Here is a 19,801-nt window from a genome sequence, read left to right as displayed (position 1 = left end):
TTTGGGTTACATCGCGTAAATATGTAAATGTGTCGTGAAACCCGCCACAGGCAATTCGAATAAATAAATAATGCTTTCATTTATTCGTCTTGTGTCCTGACACTACTGGACATCTGTGAAATACTGGACATCTTGTCAAACAGAGCTTTATAGCTCATCGGATTACTCCAGTATAAACAAACACATTCTGACTGACTTTTTCTGGAGGGCCCTGCCAAGTTTTGGCAGCAGGGGGCAATGGCGACGACGACGAAGATTACAATTTAATCATTTAACATTTTTATACATTTCGGATATTGTTTTTTATTTATTTGAAGGCCAGCGGTTCGCACGCGGGGGTGGTGTGGCAACCCCACGCCCGACTGCTTTCGTATCTCAAGCCCTGACGTTTACACCCCGCAACGAGCACTCGTTCACGGCTAAGTCGACCTAGGAGAGGCCCAGGATCGATTCGGATATTACTCGCTACTAATGCTGCATGGCCGTGAGCGGGTAATTGACATCGGGGCGCGCCGGGTGTGCTAACCACTGCGCCACCGCTCTCTTCCAAAGAGAAAGATCCCCCGGATAGCCTTAACACCTATGAAGACCGGCACGGGACACGAGGGGGTGGGTGGCCAGCACCACGCCCGGCCGCGTTCGTCTCCCGAGTGTTTACACCCTGCACCAGGTAGTCATTTGAGGCTGAGTCCACCTAGAGGAGGCCCAGGACCGGTTCGAATATTCGCCACTGTTATTGGCCGTGAGCGAGAATCAAACTCGGGTCTCTGCCGGGTTCGTGACTCAGCACGCTAACCACTGCGCCACCGCTCTCTTCCACACACAAAGATTCCCCATCTAGCCTTAACAAATTGTTGTGGCAAGTATTGTTAGCGAGCATCTATGAAGGCCGGAACGGCACACGAGGGGGTGGGAGACCAGCACAACGCCCGGCCGCCTTTATCTCCCAAGTGGTCTGTGTTTTTACGCACCGCACTAGGTACTCATTTCAGGTTGAGTAGACCTAGGGGAGGCTCAGGGCCGGTTCAGATAATCGTCACTGGTGTTGGCCTTGAGCGGGAATCGAACTCGGGTCTCGAGGTTCGTAGCGTAGCGCGCTAACGACTACACTACCGCTCCCACATTCCCACACACACCACACACACACAACCTCACACACAGTGAGGGGTGGGTGGCGGCGGCCCACGCCCGAGTCTCGATACCACCACCACCACCACGCGCCCACCTGGCCGCTCCCCCCCCACTTCCATCACAGCCGGAGCCGTCACCTCGCATCCACAGCAGCGTCAAGTCCGGGCCTCCGAGGCGCAATCAGTAACAAGACACGGGGCGGGGGAAGTAGGTGGGGAAAGGGGGGGATGATTGGGGGTCTGGTGAGGAGTAAGGGGGGGGGGCCTTTGAGTTTGTTCGGCACCCGAGTTCAGGTGTCCGCGTCCCCATCGCTACCACCACCATCATCACGACTGCCACGGGCACCATCTCAACCAGCATCATCATCACCACTATCACCACCATCACGATCGCCACTGTTAACACCGGTGTCATCATCACCAGCATCACCGACTATCACGAGCAGCATTGCCAGCAGCACGACCAACGTTACCACAAGCGCCATCGCCACCACTAAAACCACTACCAATACTACGACTAACCACGATTATCACCAACTCATCATCATTACCATCAACACCTCCACCACCATCCACCCCGTCCGTCGTCGCTATTCCCATCGTCACCCCCAGCCTCTACCGCCCCCCCCCCTCGCCCCCCCCCCAAACAACTCCCTAGCTACGACCCCCATCACCCACCACAACTGGAAATCGCTGTCGGGTAGAGAGAGAGAGCGTAGGGGAGAGGTAATTTCGCCTCTGGGCAGGAAATAAGTTGAGCTTGGAGGCGATTTGTCGTAAAGGCTCGCGCACACGTTACACGCACATGGTAAACATCACCAGGAATGTGCTCTCAGGTTTTTTTGTGTGGGGTTCTTTTAGATTTTTCGTCTCTTCTTTTTTTTTGTAGCTACGGCTGCCTTTGATAAGACGCGCACTTCAAGGCACAAGCGTGATGAATTGCACGCATTATTGCAAGGATAACATTTTCTTCACTTTTAGTAAAACATCATTTTAGTCCTTGCACATTACTGCGTTCTATAGTTGCTACTTTGGGCATCTCATCATCATCATCCATCAGCCGTGGTCAGTCCACTGCTGGATGAAGGTCGTCACCATCTGTCACAATTCTGCGATGTAACGATCCATCAAGCGCTTGCACACGAGTAAGAAGCCCATAAGGAAACTCATGGGATACTAATAATGATCACGACGCCGTTTTCCCTGTGAATGTGTCTGATCCACGCGATAGCAGGTAATACATGCACTGATCGAAAAATGTTGTCTGCAGGCACATTGAAACCACCGAACAAAGACGGCGGTCACCGCATCGCGCGCTTTCAGATGCGCTTCTGCGGCCGTCTGGAACGCTCTTCATCCCGATATTAGGAAGCCGCTGGGAGCTTTGCGCCTTTAAATATAGACTGAAAACGAATTTCTTTAGAACTGCTTTTTTTGTGTTTAAGTTTGCTGTCCTTCTTCCGCGCCTCCGATAAGCACGGTTGGCTACGTACGGTGCAAAAGAAGTTTGTGGATATTGACAAAGAAATTGGAACAACAGCTGAGAAGTTGCGCAAGGAAGCGTGGCTTGTAATTGCACTGAAAGACGAGGTATGTATTGCCCACCTGAGGACGACCGCTTGTGTGGCGATCGAAACGTCGTGATCTATTATTATTATTTTTCTACGTGACTTTACCGAAAGAACCAAAGAGTATGTATGTTGAACTTTTTGTCGCACCGTACGCAGCCAACCGTTCTAATCGGCGGTACGCGCGGCTCACGCAAAACACGCACAGAGAAATGACATCGACAGGAAAGCATCAACGTCAGACAGAACAAAAACGACTGAACGCAAAGGAAACGGACAACACAAACGAGACAGACCGTACCAAAATAATCGATTCGTGACAAGTACGACCCTCATCTTCCTTGCCTCTGCGCAGGACGCGTAGCTGTAAGGTAGCGTTCTTCACGCATTTCCAGAGAGGGGCCACTTTCACCGATAAGACGACATCAGTGTGAGGGCCGCCACAAATTTGAAACCATTTGGGGGGTTTGACGGCATGACGGGGGGAGGTGTTTTCACTCGTTGCGCATTATCGGGGGGGCGCACTAAAGGCCATCAGGGGCCGTCAGTGGCTCGCAGGACCCCTGCAGTGAAGAGCGCCGCTGTGAGGGATGACGGCCGGCGGTCGAGACTAACAGAGCCAAAGCAAGGGACACTCATCTTGCGAATGTGTGAGAGACGGAGAGAGAGACAAGGCGGCAGTCAAGCAATAGCAGCGAATTGGGACACATTGTAAACACGTGCGGGCGCGTTGCGTATGCGTCTTAACAGCGGCCAGGCTCTTCCGCGTGAGAACGAGGCGCCCCATCATACTTCTGGGGTCGATACAATGCATACACCACATTGTGGGAAAATCGACAGTTGCTATGTCCTCTGGGTTAGACTCGCTCCCACCATGAGAATATGGAATTTCCACCACTGGCTCAGGGTTGCAAACAGGCACCGCCCCAATGTTATTTGAGCAGGAAATCGCTTTGATCGTTCTACTGCTAGATGAAGACCTCCCTAAGTCGTATGTGTATCCGTATGTGTGACTGTGTGTGTGCGTCTGTGAGCGTATAATATAAGCCAGATGTTGGTCCAGCCGAGACGGTGAAGTTTAGTTTCGTGTTTCATGAAAAGGAGCTGGGAGGGTCTGAGGCTTGACGCCACAACCACTAACAACCACATACACATACCAACACACACAGACACAAAGACAAAGATCCCCCGTATAGCCTTCAACAGACTGTAGGGGCAAGTGCTGTTAGCGAGCACCGATGAAGGCCGGCACGGCGCACGAGGGGGTGGGTGGCCAACACCATGCCCGGCCACCTTTGTCTCCCCAGTGCTGTCGTTTACACACCGCATCAGGTACTCATTTTAAGTCTGAGTCGACCTAGGGGAGGCTTAGGACCTGGTCAAGTATCACTCCTCAATAATGTTAGCCGTAACAGGGAATCGAACTCAGGTTGTCGGGTTTTTCCACGCAATGCACTAACCACTGCAAGACCGCTCCTCCATAATATCACAGATTGGGATTTGGGAATTTTAATCAACATATTAATTATATTCATGGTTCTTTCGGTAAAGTCACGTAGAAGGGAAACAATAAAATAAAAACCTAAAACAATTAAATTCTCACGACGTTTCTACTGTAACACAAGCAATCATCATCAGGTATGAAAACCACAAGAATATTTGAAAAAAGTGGCGGTTATTTTTAACGTTAGCACCACGGAGAGCGATTTGACAGTTTGTTCAGATGGACGAGTCCATCTATGTTCGGATTCTGGCTTAGCAATCATTGGAAGGATTTGATAAACCATTTCGGGTCTTAATTGATTGATCACACTTAAGGTGGCTTTCAGACCGCATCCATTATTTTTCGTCTCCCCCCTCCTCTTTTCCGAACATAGATGGACTCGTCCATCTGAACAAACTGTCAAATCTCTCTCCGTGGTGCTAACGTTAAAATAACCGCCACTTTTTTAAACTTTTCTTGTTGTGGTTTTCACACCTGATGATGATTGCTTGTGTTGCAGTCGAAACGTCGTGAGAATTTTATTGTTTTATATTTTTATTATTTTATTGTTTCCCTTCTACGTTACTTTACCGAAAGAACCAAGAATATGAATCCCTGCAGTCACGAAAGCTTTAAATCTAAATTTAACATACTAATTAATTAAAAATATATATAATCGTGCAGGGCCGTTAAATACAATGCAAGTTAAATAAAATTAACATTTTTAAATTGTTTTCCAAGGGGAAGATATAGTAGTGAAAATATCAATATTTTAGTTAAACAAGTTCTTTATTTATTTGTTTATATTTACCTAACCTCTCTTCACTTCTGAGACGAAGGGAGTGCCAATGGTTGACACCTCTCCGTTGTTGACCCCGACAGTCCTGGAATTGGAATCGGCAGTGTTCGGTGGCAGGAGTTGATTTGTATTCAAGGACGGCATCGTAACGACTCAAGACAACGATGTGGCAAGAGCCACTTTATTAGGACACAGCCACAGTACTGCTTCGTTCTTGTCTAACCAGCTTGTAACTTCTCTCATCCCAATTGAGTCATTTTCCAGACAACGTCTGAGCGTGGGGATGTTTTGCCAATGCTGGTTGCGTAGCGTTGCATGTTGATGCTTTGTTGCTCTGGAAGGAACACGGAGAATCTGGAGGAAACCCACGCAGAAGAGAGGGAGAGAATACACAAACTCCACACTAGCACGGTTGGCTACGGATACTGCACACAAAATTTCAACGGACACACACACACAGAGAAAGGTGCCCTCGTCAAAACTCGAACCGATGCACTTCTTCTGGCCGTGAAACGCGAGTGTTACCAATGCCTACCAGAGAGATGGATGGTGGCGATGGTGGCGATGTTTCAAAAACAGGGGGTCTGCTCTCCATTCATAAAGTTTTAAGTTCATAAAGTTTAATTCACCAAGTAAAGCCCACGGGGCCAACAAGCCTCTCTTTTGTTTTGACGACGCCCCCGGAGAGGCTGAAGCGTGTAATCAGGCGGGAAGGATAGCGATGGCGACATGTGCTGTCATCCACGCAATTGGTTTGAGGTGACACGCTAACCGAATGACCTTGACAAAAGCCTGGACGTTGAATGCGTTTGTCGTAAAACGTCGTAAAAAAATAGAAGACACTCCCCCCCCACCAACTTTCACCGCACGCGACAAAAATCTACTTTACGACCTCGACCTCGTCAGCTGTCGCGCTGCTTTACGGCAGCAATCATGGCCGCGCCCAGGCCCCGCGTGCTGTCCGCTCTAAAGTTGTTGTTGTTGATTTCGTCCTCGTAAGAGTAAACAGAGACAACAAACAACCAAACCAACAGCAACAACAGCGGCACCGGGCGCCTCCAGCACAACGGACATGAGTAACGTCGGACTCGCGCGCTGAAAGAGGGTGAAGATGGTGATGGTGACGATGTCAGTGCTTGGTCGGTGCCTCCGCTCCTCGTCGACCTCCTCATCCTTCTGTTTATCCTTCTCACACTCCTCTGTTCTTTCATTATCACCGTCATCATCGCCGTCGTCATCTTCGCCGTCACTGTTATCCCCCTCACTGTCGCCGCCATCGATACTTGAATCAAAATCCCCTTTCTGCCTCCTGCCCTTCTCCACCTCCTCATCGCCGTTCTCCACTTTGTGCTGCTCCTCTCTTCCCTCTTTCCTGTCTTGTCCCGCCACCTTTCTGTCCAGTTGCTCCACAATACCATCGTCATCACTGTCACCGTCACCCCCATTGTTCTCACCCTCTGTCGTGGGAAAAACACGAGGTTATGTGGCGTCGTTGAGACACTTCAGGAGACCAGGCAGTCCAGCCACCACGACCATCCGCTCCCCTTCATTCGGCAACAGGAGCACCTGCGAAGCCTGCTGCTACTGCAGCTGCAGTAGCAGCAGCCGCCACCGTGGCCTCTGTCCGAGTGAACGGTCGCTCAGGTCCCCCCAAGTCGTCACATCGGGGTGGCGCTGGGGTCATCCCCTGCTGCGGTCGACTTGGAGGGGCGTAGCGCGAACCCCTCACGCCGGGGGGAGCCGCTCCGCCGGGGCGAAAGGGCCCGAGGAGGGCGGCGGGGGAAGCGACACTCGGGGTGGGGGAGGAGGGGGCGACGCGTCGGGAGCTGCCTCGGGGACTCGGGCTCCCGGCAACTCGGCCAAAGAGAACATCTTTTCAGAGCTGGTAATTACCATCGGTTTTTTCATATTTGGAAAATGAAATTTAGCCGTCATTTTTTTGTTTTATATATATTTGCAGTAGTATACAACTTTCCTAAACATTCTTTTTTGTTATTTATGCTTAAAGCGTTTTTTTAATTAAAAGCATACTTAACCTTGGATTACGTAACGCGTTGTAAAAAGAGTTTGTCCTCGGAAGAAGTTTATTAGTACGGACGCCCACTGGTACCTGTCAGGCCATAGTCCTTTTTTGGTCTGGCATGTCACAAAGTTTTGTGGAAATCCTAAACTATATTTGACCGTTTTTCAACATAAGTCCGTAAGAGTAAAACAACTTGATTCTAAAGTTTCGTTCATATCGGATAATCACTACGAAAGTTATCACTCCTCCACGTTACAGACAGATGGACGGAGATAGCGGCTTCATTCTCATACACCTACCTTGCATATTAAGTAGCCTTCCTTAACCTCCTTCCGTTCCTCTCTTAAAGCCTCACCGCTTATCTGTTGCCCATCCTCTTCCCTCCCCTCACCCATCCACTCCTTCACATCCCTCCCTTACCCGTTCTTGAAGTACCTCGCTGGCAGTCACTCATTCCTCAGTCCGAGTAGAACGCCCCCCCCACCATCAAAATCATTCCATTCTGTCACCGTTTTGTAAGCTCTTGTCAAGCGCCTTGGACGAAGGCGCTCTATACTTGTCATTTATATTATATTACCACCTTATCTGAGAGTACTGCATTCGACTGGTGGGCATTTGTTTTTGGTGTGCGTGGCAGTACGAGAACCCCTGGACGGTGCCCAACGCCCTGTGCGTGACGCGCATCGCGCTGTCTCCCGTCATCGCGTGCCTCGTCGCCGACGAGGAGTTCGGCTTGGCGCTGGGGCTCCTCTTGCTGGCCGGCGTCACCGACCTCGTACGACGCGCCTTCCCCCAGCGCTATTTGCGTCCAGCACCCCCCCCCCCTCCCCCGCACTCATCCTCAACACTTGCGTGCTTGGCTTTTTTGTTCAAGAGCCCGGTAAAAGGCAGGGAGAGCGTGGGGGGGGGTTCCGAAATTCCGTGGAACCTCAGTAGGTTATGGGAAGGGGGGAGAAGGTTGGACTCAGTGCCTCACTCAGGTAGTAGGGACTGCGAGCGGGCACGTAGGTTTTTAGTGTGCTTTTATTTTTATATACAGTACATTGAAAAAATTATATTATGTTCGAATCATTATATGACCGTTGTGTTGTCCCAACCAAGCCTTGGTAAATGCAGGCTCCGTAGCAGCGGTCGAGGAAAAAATAGAATGACTGAAGAGTTGTAAGACACTTGGCCTCCCCATGGCATATTGGTTGAGGTGCGGAAGTGATTAGGAAGAGAAGGGGCACTCGCACTGATTCAGTTGAGTTGGCATTAAAATAAAACAAAAAACTTTTTTGTAGGGCATGCATCAGGTGTTATTCATTTCAGGAGGGAGATGAGTGGAGGAAGCGGAGGAGGGAGATTTACTCTATGTGAGTGGGAATAAATGCCACGAAGAAGATGTTCCAATCGTTGGGTTTGCCATGCCTCCATGCTATGAGAACACTTCCATTCATAACTCTTATGTAGCCGAGTGTAACGCGACACAGGAGAGACGTCAGTTGTTGATATACCCAGGGCACGGCAAGGGTCAGGAATCGGAGATTTCAGCATGAAGGAGCGCAGACTACAGTGGTTTACTATGTTGTCCGTACATTGTAAATCAGTGTGTACGGAAGAGAGATGGTCTTGATGTAAAATGACCCTCCCAGAGAGAGTGGACTCATGTAAGGGAGGAGGACCTCACAGACGAGAGTACGAACCGAGTGTACTGATGTCAACGTGGGCATGTTCAGCAATGTCTCAGCATCCCGTGTGAAACGGTCCGTGATGCGTGTCCAAGAAAACGGTGCTGTGATGTCCGGGAAGATACCCATGCTTACGGACTCGATGCACCCTGTTTTTGTCCGACGGCAGCTGGACGGATTTATCGCACGGACCTGGCCGAGCCAGCAGTCGGCGCTGGGCAGCGCCCTCGACCCTCTCGCAGATAAGATCCTCATCAGCGTCCTCTACATCAGCCTCACCTGCGCTCACCTCATTCCTGGTGAGCATGAGTTTGCTCCACTCACTGCGCAGTCCAGATGTTATCCTGCGCCACTGGCCGACCTTGTCAACGTTCATTTAGCGAGGCTCTCCTCGATATAAATTAACGGCGTAGGTGAATACGTGACGATTCTCACTTGCCCTCGTCCAGCTCTGTGAGAGCACATGGTGTACACCTGCACCCAGTGACAAATGACTTCGACTTAATATTTTTCCCCATCTTGCTTACTCCCAAGTTTATTCGGATTGTGCTATCAGCTTCATGTCATGACACGATGTGTCCATTGGGAGCTCTCGCAGAGCAGTTGTTTGACGAACGGTGCCAGAAGCAAATATCACAGAACTACTTCTGAGATCCCTTCAAGTGACCTCTGGTCCACAAAATAGAGGGCAGCATTCTTCAACCTGTCCTACCACAGGGCATATATATTGTTTCATGCCACTGGGAGTAATGTTCATCGTATGTCGGTCATGCCAATATTTGTTTCATTTCTTAAGAGCTTGCATTTGATCAAAAAGAAAGTAATTATTGGTGACTGGACCAAGGCCTTCAAATCAAGACACTTGAGAACCCGGTTTGAATTCTCAGCAGTGCCATCTCCAGCGCTCTGACCTCTTTGAGCCACTCGGCCACCTGCCCACATTCAGAGACACTGGTTCGTATGGTCTCGCACACTACCCGCACTTAATTTAAATAATAATTTACGGCCCCTTTTGTCAAACCGTGACGAACCTAAACTAAACTACTTACTAAACTATTTGTACTCTTTGGTTCTATTAGGTAATTAGGTAAAGTCACGTAGATTTTTGTTTTATTTATTTTTTTACCTACGTGACTTTACCGAATAGAACGAAAGAGTATGGATCCTTGCAGTCACGAAAGCTTCAAATCTAAACTATTTGTATTTCACCGGGTAAGGCCCACTGAGTTATACAGCTCTTTTTCAGAAGCGACCTGGCCACAAATGATAGCTCAACGAAGTGGCTTATCACGTGGAAGTTGATAGCAACCAAATACTCCGAACGCACGTTGATTCTAAATGTGGAGGGAAAAACCGGAGGACCCGGAAAAAAAAAATCGACGTGACCACGGGGAGAACATACACACTCCAAATATTACAGGCGTCGGGGTCGACATCGAACCCACGACCTCCTATATCCCAGGCGAAGTAGTTTACATCGCACCACTGTGGCGCTATTGTGTGTTTGACAGTGCCGCTGACCGCCCTGATCATTTCGAGGGACATCGCTCTCATCGGCGCTGTTTTTTACGTGCGCTACCGCACAGTGCCTCCTCCAGTGAGTACCGCACTAAACCTGCACTGGCAGCAGCATCATCATCATCATCAGTCATGATCTATCCACTGCTGGGACCAAAGCATCCCTGTCCTCCTGCCAGCTGTCGCTTACGGTCGCGCGATGCAACGATCCATGCACCTTGCTCCTGCACACGAGCAGATTTCATCGCCCCGTCTCCACAGTGGGCATCCTATCCAGTTTGTTTCCCTCCTTTGGCTGCCACTCTTGTCATAAGTAAGGCTCGACCACCCAGCCGTCATCCCTTACAGCGACATGTACTGCGCAAAAACCCACTTGCATTTTTAATTGTCGATAAGACGTTTCTCACTTACGTATGACCTCTTGTTTTCCCTCTGCCTTCCGGTGTAATTCCCAGCGTACACCTCTTCGCCACGCTTGTTTGCGCACTCTTCATCTTTTGTTTCAGTATCTTTGTCAGTGTCCGTATTTCTTATTCACGTGTCACAGCGGCTCGTGCTCGCTGATTAAAAACTCTCTTCATTAGGGCGCCTCTGCTTGTTGATCTTCATTATTAAGGGAAATCGTCATGTAATTATTTGCCTATCGTGCTGCGCTCTGTTAATTAAAAAAAACTGCCGATGTCGAGAACTGCAGTGAAGTTTTAACTTGAATTAAGTTGGACACATTTAGTTTCGGGCACAAAAAATTTCTGCCGCTTTGCCATTCATTCTGATGATCTCGATTGAGGAGTCGCGATCGCAGTGCGTATTTGTTGCACGTTGAATTTAAATGACTTATGTTGTCTTTATTTTTTTACGGGTAGCGTGCCGAGTACCCTGCTTACCCGCAGCGCTTTTTATAAGCGCGTATGTAACTCGTTGTTCTTGCTGCTGTGTCGTTTTATATATTTCTAGTGCACCCTGGCTCGATACTTCAATCCACGTTTTGCTACTGCCCAGCTTAAACCAACGCTCATCAGCAAGGCAAGTCGATACATGTTATGGACCAATTACAGCTTTTCAATCGATCGTAAGACAATCCCAAGCGTGAATGTGTAGCGGTCAGCGCGCTGCACCGTGGACTCAGCGACCCGAATACGAATCCCGCTCATGGCCGCCAACACCGGTGCTGATTACCTGGACCGTTCCTGGGCCTCCCCTGTTTCCACTCAGCCTTAAATGAGAACCTGGTACGGTATGTAAAACATATCACCACTGGGGAGACAAAAGCAGCCGGGCGTGGTGATGGCCACCCACCCCCTCGTGTGCTGTGCCGGCGTTCATAGGTGCTCGCGAACAGCACCTGCCCAACAGTCTGTTAAGGCTATACAGGGGATCTTCGTGGATTTATGGGTAACTGTGCCTAGGTCAGGGGCTTGCAACAACAATAACAAGAGCCATTTTTTTCGATTTCGGTAAAAAAACCCTTCAGTATTTCAAGAGGCGCAGTGCACGTGGTGAATATATTGACGTGTCACGAAGCGGTCCTTGAAGAGCCGCATGCGGCTTCGGACCCACAGGTTGCCAACCTCTGACCTTGGTGTAAGTCAGTTGAGGCCTTAAAAGTTGCTCGCTCACGGTACTTCCCCCCCCACGCCTTACGTAGGCGACACAAGGGATCTTTGCGCGTGCGCGCGCATTTGACGGTGCGTGCGTGCGCGCGTAGGTGAACACGGCCGTTCAGCTCTTCCTGGTGGCCGCGTCTCTGGCCGCGCCGGTGCTGCACCAAATGGACAGCCCCCTGCTGGTGGCGCTCTGGTGATTCCCCGCCTCGCTGCACACCAACACCGCCACCACACTGCGACGCACCGCACTGCACCGCCTTCGCCGACCCGCACTGACCACCCTAAACCCCCCACCGACCACGAACAGCACAGCGTAGGGAGTCCCACATCCAGCAGTGACAAAAGTTGAACTTTTTTTTTTGCACCGTACGGAGCCAGCCGTGCTAATCGGAGGTGCGGGGAAGGACCACCAACTAAGCACGAGAAGCAGTTCTAAAGAAATTAGTTTTCAATTTACATGATTTGAAAGTGCATCGCTCCAGTGGCTTCCTAATGTATCTATGTTGAACTTATTTAGCACCGTACGTAGCCGACCGTGCTAATCGGAGTTGCGGGGAAGGACAACAAACTAAACACAAGAAGCGGTTCAAAAGAAAACAGTTTTCAGCGTCTCAACGTGGATGAATGCTCGCACAGTCGATGGCTTCGGCGCTTGCATTGGTCTTTTTTTCACACGCGGTTTCACCACCAGAGGGCAGAGTCGCATTGCACGACATTTACAGCGGCAGGTCCAGTTGCAATCAGGCCTTCTGCTCCAGCACAACGTCCGCAGCGATGGTTAAGCACACGCAAACAACTCGGGACCAGTTTGGATACACGGCGTCGTCCATCGCCAGAGTCAAACATGCTTGTGGACCTATGCTGGTGAACTGCCCAGGTCAAAGACCCTGTCGGAAAGATATGGGTCCCAGTTCGAGTGTGGATCTGTGTGCGCGTGGAGCGGCAGCACAGTGGTTGCACGCTGCGACGAAACCGCTGAACTGAGTTCGATTCCCGGCCGCGGTTAACACCAGCAGCGTGTTGTATCTGAACCGGTCCTAGGCCACTCGTATGTTGACGTCTAAACATCGTCACTGGGGAGACAAAGGCAGCTGGCTGGCCATTGGGCTGGGCCGCACCCCCTCGTTACACCATTCTGGCGAGCAGCACTTGCCCCAACCAGCCTACGGAGTGGGGGGGATCTTTGTGTTTGTGCGCCCTAGGTACGTGACAGCGCTCACCACTGTGGGATCCGGCTACAGCTACTACCGCTACGGCCGGCAGACGGTCCGCGTGCTCAACGGGACCAAGTGACGGAGCCCCGGGTCTCCCCGCCCGCCACTCGAGGCGGAGAGGAGGGGGGTGGCGAGGGGGAGATGGAAAGAGGCCGCGTCAAGACGTCTGCCGTCCTCAGTGCCGAGCGTTGCAGCTGTCGGGGCGAAGCCACGTCTGCACATTGGAAAGATTGTCCTCTCTGCTCCGGTTCATGTCTCCTAGTTTTAGCCGAGCCTAGGCGCTCGTTGGCCTAGCTGTCGAGTGTGCAGGTGGTGCAACTGCACCGGGGTGCAATGAACATTTTCTTTTTTATTTTACCAGGTAAGGCCCACTGGGATATTTCGCTCTTTTTCAGAAGCGACCTGGCCACAAATGATAGGTCAACGAAGTGACTTATCACGTGGAAATTTACAGCAGCCAAATACTCCCATGAACACACGTTGATTCTTAATGTGGAGGGAAAAACCGGAGTACCCGGACAAAAATCCACACGGCCACTGGGAGAGAGAACATGCAAACTCCAAATGTACATGCGTCAGGGTAATGGTCGAAACCACGACCTCCTGTATACCAGCCGATGTAGTTTGGACAAAATGTTCCAATTTCATTGCCTTGCACCCAAGGCCCATGCCAACCATGCCAACCATGCTATATCACTGTGTGCTGTCAGGGGCGGGGGTTAGGGGAATTTTGCTTAGATTTTTTTTTGTTTGACATCCAACCAGCCATTGTGAACTTCGGTCAATCAATGTTATTCGTGAACCCTTTGATTTAAAGTTTTTTTGTGGGGGGTATGTTGAATGTAGGTGTAATTTAATGTAGATGTGTCCCCCCCCCCCATACCGTAGTGTTAACCTCCATTTGCTAATCACAAAATTACCCACCTTTGTACCTCTTAACACGATGTCTTTGAAGCGAATGTATCTTGAATTATCGGCTTGCTCACCTATGATCCTGTTTGAGAGCTTGACCTTCAATCGGAAGGTCGCATATTCAAATTCCAGTCGGGTTGAGACTTGGCTCAGCCCATCGTCACTCTGCGGTCGATAAAATATGCACCGCAGTCAAGAGAATACCTGCCCCCGTCATATGAACGTGTAATTTCTACTGGCTCGGCGCTTTAAACAGCTGATGAGCACTCACTGCCCCGCTCTCGGTCGGACAGGAAATCACTTTGACCCTTTGGATTTTATTGCGTGGTGGAACCTGCGGAGGGACTTCTGGATCTCGCAGGCAGCCCCTCCTTGCATCGTGCCGCAGCCTCGAACCTAACGCCGGGCCCGCCCCTGAGCGATCGGCCACGCAACTCTGTTTGCACGCCACTGAATTTGGTTATGTGTGGACGTCTCTCCACAACCGATTGCGAGCGGTCGCGCAACTCGGCCACTCGCAGCAGAGACGGACTCGACTTTCTCAACGGCCATCTGCTCGCAGACGACTCGTCGCGACGTACTTAAATCACGCGGCACGTTTGCCAAATGCGATTCGTCATTGCAATCCTGACGTGGGCGGGGTGGGGCGGGATGGGGGGGGGGTGGAGCTAACCGGAAAAAGGGCGGGGCATGTGGTAGAGGGCACGGCCACACAAGTCCTTGTTGCGCAACAAAGCAGTTGCAGGCGGTTCCAAGGGAGCGGTTTGATCGATCGCTCGACTCGTCGTTGCTGGGGCACGGTGACGATGGACGGCGCGGCGGTGCAGCGGTTAGCGCACTTCGCTGTGAAGTAGATTCCCCGGCCACGGCTAACATCGGTGTCGAGCGATATCTGAACCGTCCCTTCACCAAGCCGCACCAATCGGTGTGGTGAAGTATGGTCATACAACCCCCATGATGCGACTTGGGGGGGGGGGGAGGGGGTAGGGTGGGGGTGGCGTGCTTCGTCAAGCAGTGGCTTTGCAAAGGGTTGTACGTTTATTGTGTGCGCAACGAGTGTGACACAGGGTAGCTGTCCACGGTTCGTGACCGCACGCTCTACCGATCGGCGAATGGCGCCTAATTTGACCTGTGCCTTATTGGTGCTCGATTAAGTAACGCCGAGGCTGCACGTCAATTTGTTGATTGATTTTTGCGTTGTATTCCGTTCGTCCTGGGCTGAGTGGAGGTTAACGAGGACGCTGGTAACCGCCGACAAAGCACACGGCGTGCGGATGATTCAGCCACTTTGGGCTCTTCGCCCGTCACCAAATCATCCGCAGTGCGTCCGACCCTGTCGGATCTCGGAAACTAAACAGTCTTGAGCCTTGATAGCGTTTGGATGGGCGCAAAGTCCGATCGTTCGAACCGGCCGCGGGGATATGTGGTGGACCTACCTGGTGGGGATACGTGGTGAGCAGTGGTAGGGCAATTGAAGTTAAATCCATTGTACTGATCTGCGCTCCCACGTCTAACCTCCCGCCTTCACCAGCATGACCCCCCCCCCCCCCTCGTGGCCCTCATCCAGCAGCGGATTGACAAAACGGCTGCACGTTATTGATCCGGTCAACCTCGCCGTGGATACTGTTTTGCGCGCTGGTCGATTTTGCGGGACCGTGTTCCACGTACCAGCTACAGCTTTGCTTCTCGCCGTGTATCACAATTCCTGCCAGATTCTCAACACAGACTTAATGGCCTTTCACAAAAAAAAGAATTACACCCGTCGCCAGCGATCCTTGCGGTCGATTAACTCCGCGAGTGATTATACCTGAGCATTATCGTAATGCCGATCCGCTCTCGCACCCCACACGGGAGCCGCGTGCGTGCGTGTGTGATGGGGTGTAGATCCGAGTGGTTATCTCGCTCCACCGCCTTGGGCAACCGCACTCGTTAAGCAAAATACATCCCTCAACCACTCCCATCACCCCTGCCTTGTAGATTACGGGCGTCAGAAACGCAAGTGGGCTTGTGCGCCACCTGTCGCGCGGAAGGGTGGACGGACGGTGGGCGAGACTAAGGGCGGAGTTGCAGCGAATGGAGGGAATGCGCCCTGTGGCACGCACAACCGCGCAGATGGAGCGATGAGAGATGGGCACGCGAGCAGGAGCGAGTCGGATCGTTGCGTCGTAAGGACCGCGAGAGATTCGGTTGGTGGCATGGGGGAGGCATTCATCCCTCGGTGGATTTGAACCGCAGATGGGCAACGGTAATATTTATTTACGGCCCTTTGTTAGGCCACCGCTGTGTCGATTATGGAGGTTGTTTGGCCATGCTGCATCACGCTGGCCAGCATGGGTTGGTGAAGGGGGGGGGCCAGTGGCCCACCACTGATGTTAGCCATAGCTGGGAATCGCTGCGTTCATGCATTGACCACTGAACCACCGCTCCCCCAGCTGTTCTTTCACAAAACTGCATCTTCAACTGTCAACATTTTTGACATTTCATTTACAGCACCGTAAAATACCAACTCTATGGTCCATGAAGGGCCAAGGTTAAAAAAAGAAAATACCCCATTAGCCAACGATATCCGGCAGTGTATTAGTCAAGTGTGTGTTAATGGCAGCGGCATGCATAGATCTGTTCTTACGCACTAATGCAGTCCCACAATTCCCCCCCCCCCTCCTGTCAGATTTTCGCGAGGTTTTCGCGAGGTTTTGGATTCTACGCAAACTCTAGGGGATGGGGTGGGGGCGGGGGACTGCTGTCGCCGCGTCAATTTGGTTCGCACGCTGGGCGTTTCCAACGGTCCCCGGGCTCGATCTCCCGTCGCGGCACTCTGAACGATGGGGGGCAAAGTTTTTGCTCGCACGGCCTCCTCTGCCGGCGACGTTTGCGTGACCCGGCCTTGGTGCGTGGACGCCGCGCGGCGGGAGGTTTTGTTCATGGAGGACGCCGCCGCAACCTCCATTACGCGCCCTCCCGTCTCGCCGCCAGCCCCTCGCGAGGACGGGTCCGCTTTAGCCGCCGGGAAGTGGGTCGGTTAAACGTGGTGCTTTTGAGAACAAAACCCTTTTAGCTTCAAGGAATTACTTGAAAAATCGGAGTCGCGGTTTTGGTTTCGGCGGATTTTTTTTTGTCATTCGCCGTCGTGAAAGCCTATTTTGGCGTCGGCGGTGGCGGTCGTCGGGATGCTCCACCCCCCCCCCCCTCCCGTGTGACCGCGGCACAAACGTCAACACCGCCTTTAACTGTGAATTTATTAGCTGCATATCTCTTTGGGTCGTGTAGGTCTAACCACATTTATTTTGTTGACAATGCCATAATGGTGTCTTTTTCTTCTCAACTGCTAATGCACGGGCAGCGTGTTGGTTATTTGTACCAGAAGAACAACTAAGGGATGCCTTGCTTCTCGTCGTTTGACAGAAGTGTTTCTTTGCGTGGCGTAATGCACCGTTTGAATTTTCTTCTTCGATTTTTAAGCTGTAAATTAGGCGAGGATGTTTCAACCAGTGACTTAGCAATTCTGTAACTTGGTGCAATTTCCGTATAAATCACGCACCGAGAGCAAGGTGTGATCAGGCACGATTGTGCAATAATTGGTTTTTATCCATCCCAGAATTAGCCACTGGGTGGCAGACGTATCATGTGATCAAAGACCCTTGAACATCTGCACATTAGAAAAGCCGCGGGGCTGTGATTCGGTTTCGCCCGTTTTGAGGGTGAAACTGCGATATGGTGGCGGCAGTATACATTGTGGAACTTTTTTATATAAACGGATAGGATGGCTTTATTGACACGTGAGTCCCTGGGGTCATGCCCCATTCATTGCGCAGCGGTCACCCAAATCGCTTTGACATATGTTACACGATTATTAAAACTTGCAACTTATTGAAACGCCTTCCTGTCGATCAAGCACTTGAGGAGAATTTGTACGAGTGTGAGATAGATGCAACGATTGGCCTTTAATTGGACGTTTAATACCTTATTTGCATGAACTTCAAATTCGAGTTGGTCTCATTGCTCCAAGAATTCGAGGTGACAGGCACTTTGAGTTTCCACGATTGGTTGGTACGAGTCTGCTGGAGAGTTTATCACGCGAGTTGGGGCAGCTCTTACCCTGGAAATTTACCATTTACGCTGCTCAGAAAACAGAATTGTCGCGTAGAATCCGGGCAACGCCAAGCGGCGACATTGGGAGAATTCGGGCTACCACGCAAACGGGCGTCCAGTTTGAGTCGTCTAGATTCATGGAAACTGGGAGGTTGGGTAGGTGGGTGGTTAGGTAGGAGTGTGGGTGGGAAAACCACAGTCCCTCGAGTTATGTAGTTCATGGAAGCGTGGTTATTGGAGCTGCACTTCGTACTTGGACTTGAATCACAGGTATACTTTTGACTGGCGATGCCATCGGGAACTCGTCCGTGAGGATTTAAAAAAGAGATGTATTTTTGTAGTCAACGCAGGGCGGACGCGACTGGCATCCACGGTGCAAAATCCTGAGCGCTCTCGCCTGCCGAAATCCGCCGCGTGTGACGAGCTGCGAGATAAGGTAACAAGGTGAAAGACGATGAGATCCGTAGACCGTCGAGACGTGCTGCGTGGATCAGCGACGATGCGCGGTTGTGCGACAGAATTATTGTCAATCGGTGTTGAGGCCAAAGTACGCTTTTCAAACAAAACGAATTCGCAGTTGTGAATAATTAGCCTCATACTCGTCGATATCGATGCCAGCTTTCGGGGCTTTTACGGGAATAACTGCCGCTTGGCGAACGTTTAGCCCGCACAGATGAATGTACGAATGGCAGGAGCGTCGTTAGCCGTGTTTTGGAGGCCCAGTGTCCACACTGCTCGCTGTTTTACTGCCGTTGAACAACGGGGGGGGGGGGGGGGGGGGGGAGAGAGACGCGTGAAGTCCATTGTGGCAATGAGTGTTCAATCGGCCCGACCTGCTTTGGTTAAGAGTAATGCTAGCTTTGTTTAAATAAACGTATTTAATTCGACGCCGTGCTCTGTGACTTATTTGATCAGCCCGAGAAGGAGATGGCTCTTGAGTGCACCCGGTGTCGTCATATCGAAGGAGCTAAGCTGGTGTTGAGCCTGGCGGGATCGCGCACGGGGTGAGCGGCTCACCCCCCGGCGAAGAGCGGTTGCTGTAGGCTGCTGCGGGCCTACGACGTGCGACTTGGGCAGCGCTATGCAACTGCCGCCCGACTTCTGAGCTCCCAGTGTCGCACGCTCGCTGCCTTCACCAAACTGCGCTGGCCAGCGTGGATTTAACACGTAGTGTAAGCTTCTGGTCTCATCTTGCTCTGTTTAAGACCGGAAGCAGGTGAATTGCCTCACTATTCTGGCAAATTGCCCGATGATGCCGGATGTAATTACCAGCGAAACGTCGTACTGCTCAAATTGCAAAGTGTCGATTTACTCTCCAACACACCGGTGGGCTGAAGTAGTCAACTAAGTGGCGTGTTTACGTGACAAACCTTACTGGCTGTGTCGGGTGGTGGAGGGTTACGACACATTTATTCTTACGCGATCTAACCCAAAAACTTTTATTATGAACCGCGTGGTGATCTCGAAAGCTACGCCGCTTTGAGCCCGGTCAGCGCAGCTCTCGGATGGGTGACAGCCTGGGAATGCCACGCAGATGACAATGAGCAATAAACCAAACGTCACGCGAACTCCGATCATCCTCGCAGCAGCAGCAGCGGCTTTTGGATGCTCGCCATCGAACAAAAGACGGTGGTCACCACATCGCGCGGCCCTTCCAGATGCGCTTCTGCGGCCGTCGGGAACGCCTGTCCGATATTCGGAAGCAACCGGAGCAATGCACGTTTAAATCATCGCCTAGATTTGACAAACTAATTTCTCTACAACTGCTTTTTTGTCTTTAGTTGTCCTTCC

General features: G+C 51.3%; 1 protein-coding gene and 1 long non-coding RNA gene across 3 annotated transcripts; one reads left to right on the top strand and one right to left on the bottom strand.

Annotated features, from left to right (window-relative positions):
• Positions 1–5,140: 5,140 nt before the first annotated feature.
• On the bottom strand, positions 5,141–5,605 carry LOC142929335 (uncharacterized). The gene is made up of 2 exons (XR_012945615.1): positions 5,516–5,605; positions 5,141–5,334 (listed from the first exon to the last, which is right to left on the bottom strand). It is a non-coding gene; the product is annotated as an uncharacterized LOC142929335 (long non-coding RNA).
• Positions 5,606–5,897: 292 nt separating this feature from the next.
• Positions 5,898–18,897, top strand: CRLS1 (cardiolipin synthase 1). 2 transcript variants are annotated; one of them, XM_032962942.2, is made up of 7 exons: positions 5,900–6,865; positions 7,641–7,778; positions 8,843–8,972; positions 10,185–10,270; positions 11,146–11,214; positions 11,897–11,988; positions 12,998–18,897. In XM_032962942.2, exons 1-7 carry the CDS (start codon positions 6,092–6,094, stop codon positions 13,086–13,088), a joined length of 1,380 nt encoding a protein of 459 aa, XP_032818833.1. In that variant the 5' UTR covers positions 5,900–6,091; the 3' UTR covers positions 13,089–18,897. The 2 variants fall into 2 exon arrangements, with proteins under 2 accessions (XP_075926582.1, XP_032818833.1); XM_076070467.1 differs by lacking the exon at positions 12,998–18,897 and having other exon boundaries at positions 5,898–6,865; positions 11,837–11,947.
• Positions 18,898–19,801: the final 904 nt, after the last annotated feature.

The sequence above is a fragment of the Petromyzon marinus genome, chromosome 29 (assembly GCF_048934315.1).
Source record: "Petromyzon marinus isolate PM22_M1 ecotype Great Lakes invasive population chromosome 29, UKy_Petmar_22M1.pri1.0, whole genome shotgun sequence".
Classification (NCBI taxonomy): Eukaryota; Metazoa; Chordata; class Hyperoartia; order Petromyzontiformes; family Petromyzontidae; genus Petromyzon; species Petromyzon marinus.
The sequence above is the reverse complement of the archived record's forward strand: the minus strand, read 5'-3'. Positions and strand labels throughout refer to the sequence as shown.

Excerpts from the sequence above, each read along its gene's own strand:
- CRLS1 (XM_032962942.2), top strand. The coding sequence starts at position 6,092 with ATGGTGATGGTGACGATGTCAGTGCTTGGTCGGTGCCTCCGCTCCTCG. Across the intron at positions 6,866-7,640 it reads AGAACATCTTTTCAGAGCTG|TACGAGAACCCCTGGACGGT; the intron begins GTAATTACCATC and ends TGTGCGTGGCAG. Across the intron at positions 10,271-11,145 it reads ACCGCACAGTGCCTCCTCCA|TGCACCCTGGCTCGATACTT; the intron begins GTGAGTACCGCA and ends ATATATTTCTAG.